General features: G+C 40.1%; 2 protein-coding genes across 2 annotated transcripts in view; one reads left to right on the top strand and one right to left on the bottom strand.

The window, feature by feature from the left end:
• The window catches only part of LOC112435193 (protein NLRC3-like), a 24,603-nt gene extending 24,024 nt beyond the window's left edge, over positions 1 to 579 (top strand). Inside the window, exon 10 of the mRNA XM_076882841.1 lies at positions 1 to 579. This exon is cut by the window's left edge and continues 2,026 nt beyond it. The gene's annotated coding sequence lies outside the window, so the exon portion shown is untranslated.
• Positions 580 to 598: 19 nt separating this feature from the next.
• On the bottom strand, positions 599 to 6,593 carry LOC143418284 (uncharacterized). The gene is made up of 5 exons (XM_076882842.1): positions 6,193 to 6,593; positions 3,111 to 3,179; positions 2,946 to 2,994; positions 1,854 to 1,946; positions 599 to 1,582 (listed from the first exon to the last, which is right to left on the bottom strand). The coding sequence occupies exons 1-5, from the start codon at positions 6,330 to 6,332 to the stop codon at positions 1,271 to 1,273; spliced, it is 663 nt and encodes a 220-aa protein (XP_076738957.1). The 5' UTR covers positions 6,333 to 6,593; the 3' UTR covers positions 599 to 1,270.
• Between the last annotated feature and the right edge of the window lie 404 nt (positions 6,594 to 6,997).

Genomic DNA, 6,997 nt, shown 5'->3' with positions numbered 1-6,997 from the left:
GTCTGTCCTCACAGATGTGAACATGTGCTTTCATCAGGTCTGCTGTCAGCTAGCAGGCTCACATCAGAATCACTGTTCCTGAAAAACACAGTCTGTGTGACATCATCAGTCAGCTGATGGTCCCAGATCTGAATGGTTTCTGTCTCTACTGCACTCAAAAAAATAATTCATTGGATGAACTTAATTTCATCTTGCCACCTATATTCCATCTAAACAAATCATGTTATATCAATCCATCTTGATTGTGTTGTTTCAACACTAAATATGTTTGTAAGTGTAACATAATTTAAACATTAACATTCAGTTAATTTGATTTTTATTCAGTTAACATGTTTGTACCAAGTTAGTCTAATTAATTTAAATTCATGTTATATTGTTTAAACACTTTGGCACATCAAAAGTCAGTCTTGTTACATGAACTAGTAAAATATTTGTTTGTTACACCAATGTTAATCTTGTTGAATGAACAAATGTAATTTATGTCTGTAGTACTTACACCAATCATGTTTCAGTTAGTGTTTGTATTGCTTATGTAAACATTACTTTTAATTAAATTAATGAAACATACATAAATGATAACTTGCAAAACCATCTTTTATTTTGCTTGAACATTCTTAAAACAGTTGGCAGGATCCCAGTTCAGCCTAGCTTTCTCCCCTTTAACCATCTCATACTAAGACCACAGAACTTCCAGATCAAGACATGCTGACTGAAAGAAAAAATACAATAAAATAACCCTAACCCTAATAATAAAAATGAAATAAGTCTGTTGAATAGTTTGCAGACAAAAAATATTATCCCCAAAGCAACTTTCGTAAAATGTAGTAAAATATGCATTGCAAACAACAATATGAATTTTAACACAATTTAAAGCTCAGACATAACATTCAACATTACTATGTTGCTTGCATACATTAGTCCTCCATTTAATCAGGCTGTATCCATTAATAGTGACTTTATGCTATTTAACGTGTGGAGAAAAGATTCAATTTTGAGTATAACTGCTCCACTCAAACAATTTGTGAAAACCAGTGTGCATTTGCCTTTGTAACAATTGCCATCTGGCAAAAATCAGTGTTTACACTTAAACTGTATAAGACTTTAAGTTATGAACAAACAATCTTTGTATAATAGCCGCAGAGCAAACCACATAGTTTATATGAACATTTTATAACTTACAATTTTAAACTTTAAAACAGTAAACACATATTTGCATTGCAGAAACCTTGAAAAAAAATATCTGGCTTGCCTGAGTCTGTTTCAAGCTCATTCACCCCATTAGCTTGTTTTTTAGAAACTGTGCCTTGGATGACAACCTCTGTCCATCCAGCTTCATGATAATCTTTTGCAAGACTTCAAAAGTGCATTTGAGCTCCGGTGGGTAGCTTAGGTTCAGACAGTATATCAGTCCAAATAACAGAGCACAAGCAATTGCAATGCTCCTCAAACCAGTGAGAACCTCCACGCCTTCAATCAGGACACCGATGTTCTCTGGGTCATCTCCAGGCTCCGCACCCTCCTGATGTATGACATACACTCCCATCACAGTTTGTTCCATGGCTTCAGTGTTGGCCTCAGTGTTCTGTGACGTAAAATACAATAATACATTTGTTTGAGTCTAGATATGAAAAAAATAAAGGAATTGAGCAATCAGCGTGAATATGCTGATATATTTACTAAATTCTATGTCTCTGGTTTCACACCTCAGAAATTTGACATGAAACAAAACAAGGACCAATTGCAATATCTTTTATTCACACGTGGTGTCACATTTTACCATTTCATATATTGAAATTACCCATAACTCCTGGAGCAAATTACATAACACAGAACAACTTGTGAATGTAACTGACCGTATATTCCTTCACAAGTTTCTCATGGTCTTCATTCAGGTAGACACACAAGGACTTCAGGATGCATGCTCGTCTTGTATGTATTGTGTCATCCTAAGAAAAAAGGGAATCCATAATGACAATATTTAGCTTTTAGGCAGCAGTTTGAAAAAGGAATACTTAGTTTGGAAGAGTCCAAAAGGCCACATGGTAAATAGACTGGTTCTTATATAGCGTTTGTACTGAAATGACTTCCTTTGGTCTATCGATAAAAAATACTCAACAGGCTCTACAACCCTAAAATTTTGTATGTAGTATAGTTTTCTTTTATAAGGAGTGGCAAGAGGGCCACACTTTCCCAATATTTTAGCCACAGGGTTAGAAACACATACAGAATTTGCAAGCTCTTCAATAACAGCCTGACTAATATGGAGGTTAAGGCTCTTAAAAATTTCTCTAATTGTACGCTTTGTCAGAGGTACACTAGCTGAACTCAACAGAAAAACTAACTCCTCTAAGAACTCATCTAATCCTTTTGCTGGAACATGAAATATGTGTTCCAATTTCAACAATATTACTGCTAATTTCCGTTCAATTAGTTCGGGCTGATTTTCAACAGCACTATTATCACATTCTGTCACTGACTCACTTTCAAATTCACCATAGGATACATCTTCAGAACAGCTAGCCCTTACGTTATCAGAGGACTCTATCACTTGAACTGGGTCCACACGTGTAACTACCCTGTCTTTAAAATCTTTAAGTGTGTGTGGATGATGCTTCCTCTTGTGTGTATAAAATGTATTGTAAATATTTGTCTTGAAAGGGCAACCAAGAAACACACAACTAACTGTCTCGTTACTTCGCAGATGTGTTCCAATATGGACAAAAAAATCTCTCTCAGAGAAGACGTCACTGCAGTCACATAACTCACATTTAAAAGTTACTGAACTTGAAGCTGTCTGTGTAAACTGAGATGAATGAGCTTTATAGACATGAGTGTTCAGTCCACTCCAAGTCTTAAATGTGCACGGACAATTAACATATATGCACAGATAATGTTGACCTATTCCGTAATGATGATGTAGTTTATAATGTTGAAGTAATTTGTACCTGCTGCTCTCTCTGGTAACACAATGCTTGCACTGCCACATACACGTCACTGATAAAAAATGAAATATGCATTAGAAAACGTCAAGGAGATTAAACTTCTGCATCATCCAAAAAAAATAAATAAATAACATAATAATAATAATAATAAGGCAAACATGAACTTACCATGTATTGTTGAGGAGGTGCATAAGAATCTCAGAGCATGGGAATGTGGCTTTATTTTGTGATGTATTTCTGGGGAGAGAAATTAATTAAAACAAAGTTATTACTCTGACAAATTTGTGTTAATATCTACATACTGTGAAATGTGAAGACTGTTACGGTGCGTACACACCGAACGCGATAGACGCGACCAGAGCTTCAGGTTTACATGTAAAGTCAATGGAGGAGCACGATGAAGCGCGACTGGAGGTCCAGCTAAACTTCGGAAGCAGATTTGCATTGAGAAAACGCTTTTCTGCCTACTTCACACGACTGACGCCTTTGAAGCGCGAAGTAAAATACGCGCTAAAGTTTGTGTGGTGCATTTTGTGCATTCGCGCTTATCACGTCTACCGCTCCAGCTGGTAAAATCTGCGGGACAGCAGCTCCTCAAACTCGGCAAGGGACAGAAGGTGGTACAGCTGAAAGCGGCCGTCATCCAGACGGAGCTTCTGGAGCAAGTGGTGAAACTCACCAAACTGCTCACGCTTGTGGAAGACCTGATGGACCCAGGTACGGTGAGGACGTCCTTTAGGCACTGCTCTGCTCTCCACAGCAAATAGAGAAGGGAGACTCTTTCTTCAAACGCTAGATTGACAGCTGCCATTTTAATAACATACCGTCTGGCACTACTTCCTCCCAGATCTCTTCTTCATACGCGTGAAAATTGCATATAAAGCTCGACCAGTTCATGCTGGACGCGCTTCGAGGTGCAAATGTGCACGCGATCAGCTAGGGGCGTCTATCGCGTTCGGTGTGAACGCACCGTTAGTCAGCCTAATGCAGAGCACCAGAGAAACTATAACCCGAACAATTATCCACCTAAATCATTCTGAATTCAAAAATTAAGTGAATATATTACAAAAAAAGAAAATGCACATGCAATTATTGTGACAGATTTTATCTTACTCCTTGTTATTAACTCCCCTAAACGCTGGTTTAGTTGAATTAAACCTTTCATCAATCCAGTTAATGCGGTTGCCCGCGACTAAACTCCACTGACAAAAACAGGAATTTTAGATAGAGCATCATAAAACACTCATAAAATCACCAAAACCATGTCGGTCAGTCTTACCACTACTACCAACAATCACCAACTCCGGTTAAGCAGAAAGTAACCTGTCATTCACGGAGCTATATGCGAAGACGTAACGGCTCTACGCGGCTTTCCCGCTCTTCAAAGTTAGCTAACTCCAGAGAAGAAAAACAGTCCTACCAACGCAGATAACCATGAAACACACCTCATTCAAAGTCGACAGAAACAAAAACAAAAACGAACTTACCAAAATAACCTCATCAGTTTTTGCTCTGTTGCAACAATTAGCGACTCCGGTTAAGTTTTTAAAAAAACATTAAATTCACCGACTTACATTTGAAAAATGGGTCTACAACCTCCCTGCTATATATAAAACTCCTCTAAATCTCCACACTACACAGGTAAAAATTTTTAACTACCGTATTTTCACGACCATAAGGCGCACTGTACTAAAAGGCGCAGTCTCAGTTATGTGTGCCATTACTGTATTTAACACACACATAAGGCGCACTGGATCATAGGGCGCATACAAGTACCGTATGCGTATTTAAAAATAAAGCGGGAGCAAACCTGAGTTCAGTACCTTACTCACATTTCTATTGCCGGTAATCGTCATCATCAACAACACACAAGCATACAAGTGTGCATATTTAAAAATAAAGCAGGAGCAAAACTGAGTTTGGTACTCACACTTTTATCATCAATCAAACCCATGGAAGTCCTCATCCTCTGTGTCTGAATTGAACAGCTGCGCTAAATCTCCATCAAACATGCCAGGTTCACTTTCTTCACCGTCAGAGTCACTTTCCGTGCCGTGCGGCTCCTCGGAAATGATGCCGGCTTTTGCGAAAGCTCGAACAACAGTGCCAGCAGACATGTTAGCCCAAGCATCTACAATCCATTGGCAAATTGTGGCGTAACTCGCCCGGCGCTGCCTTCCACTCTTAGTGAAACTGCGTGGAAAAAACCACCTGGTCTCCTTACATACACCTCCCTCAGCCACTCTTTCATCATTTCCTCATCCATCCAGCCCTTTTCATTTGCCTTAATGATGATTCCTGCTGGAAACTTCTCTTTAGGCAAAGTCTTTCTCTTAAAAATCACCATAGGCGGCAGTTTCTGTCCATTAGCATGGCAGCCAAGCACAACAGTAAAAGAAGACTTTTCATACCCCGTTGTGCGTATCGCTACCGTGCTGGTCCCCTTCTTCTCCACAGTGTGACTCACCGGGATGTCAAAAGTGAGCGGGACCTCGTCCATGTTTGTGATGTGGCTGGGCTGGATGTTTTTGTCGCCGATGTGTTTGCTGCAGTAGGAGCGGAAGATGGCCAGCTTTTCCTTATAATCCGCTGGAAGTTGCTGCGCTACCGTAGTCCTGGTCCGGATGGAAAAATGGCACAGTTTCATAAAAAGTGAAAGTGAAACTGCTTTTAGCCGAATGGTGACCGTCGAAACGCTTCTCCAGCTCGTTCTTTGCTCGATGATCCACCGCTCGAGTCTTTCCTCCAACTCGAGCCACCTCGCCTTATTTCCGCGGAAACTCAGCTGCGTTTTCTTGACCTGCCGGAGCTTGTTTTCTAGCTTCCTCCATTTGCGAACCATCGATTCGTTAATCTTAAATTCTCTCGCCGCTGCTCGATTTCCATGTTCCTCCGTGTAGCTGATGGCCTTCAGTTTAAACTGTGCTTCGTAAGCGTGTCTCTTTGCCATTTTCAGGGTTGTTAAAACAACGATGTCTTGCATAACGTACATACCTGTTCTTTTATACAGGTATGTACGATTGTCCCGGTATATACGATCAACGCCCACACTTCACCCTTTAACGTTCTCATGGTGTTCTCTACTACGTTCTCCTTACAACACACAGGGCGCACCGCGCTATAGGGCGCGCCGCACTTTTTGAAGAAAATCTAAGGCTTTTAAGTGCGCCTTATGGTCGTGAAAATATGGTAATAGTATTTATCTCTCACTCCACTAACCTAAATAAATATATCAAGAAATATTACTTACCTCACTATCAGGTATGCCAAAGAAGTAACTCCACGTGCGCTCGTTAACTTCTCAACGGACCTTTCCGCATCCGGTGGGCGTGGAGCATGCGCAATACATGACGCTATCAGAGCCGTTGGTTTGATGGACCTCATTCTCATTGGATTGCCATGAACGAATTTAACTCATCAAAGTTTTCTTTGATTTATATTCAACAAAAAAGAATGAATCATTTAATGAGCATAAAAATGATTTCTTCATGTGATGTAAACATATTACTACTTTGTTAATCAAACACATGCCCTAGTTGATTTTTTTGAGTGTGAGGAAGTCAGAGAATATCACTGAGGTGTGGATCAGGTCTGAGTGAGCTGTGGAGGGACAGCTTTAAACAGTCCACAGGTCTCACGTCCTGCTCAGTCTGGTAGCAGATACCTCGTATTGTTCCAGATGTGCTGACATCAGCAGCAGCACAGCTGTGTGATACCATGAATCTCAGTTATTGATCCAACACACAGTAAATACAAAGATCAGGATTTCTGAGAGTAATCATTATGAGTCTGAACACATGATCACTGAATGTTAGTCTCCACAATAATAAGCTAACACAAGCAAACACAGCTTTCAGCTCTTATTTTGAAACTGGCTTATTTAGAGAGCTGTGATGTGAGCGTGCCTGGCTCTGAGGCACTTGGGTCAGCCTCTGTTGTTTAGAAGTGTTACAGACTGTGAATGACACAGACCTGTCAGTTTCCATGTTTGTCTGTAACACAGCTCAGGGCTCCATGCTGAACGCATCCATCCAGTGTTATTGATCCAGGACTGA

The sequence above is a fragment of the Maylandia zebra genome, linkage group LG4, assembly GCF_041146795.1.
Source record: "Maylandia zebra isolate NMK-2024a linkage group LG4, Mzebra_GT3a, whole genome shotgun sequence".
Lineage (NCBI taxonomy): Eukaryota > Metazoa > Chordata > Actinopteri > Cichliformes > Cichlidae > Maylandia > Maylandia zebra.
Note: the sequence above shows the minus strand (reverse complement) of the source record. Positions and strands in the feature narration are given on the sequence as shown.

Coding starts and splice junctions, on each gene's coding strand:
- LOC143418284 (XM_076882842.1), bottom strand. CDS start 6,332: ATGAGAATGAGGTCCATCAAACCAACGGCTCTGATAGCGTCATGTATT. Junction 2,995..3,110: donor CACCTCCTCAACAATACATG/GTAAGTTCATGT, acceptor ATTTTTTATCAG/TGACGTGTATGTGGCAGTGC. Junction 1,947..2,945: donor GTTACCAGAGAGAGCAGCAG/GTACAAATTACT, acceptor CTTTTTTCTTAG/GATGACACAATACATACAAG.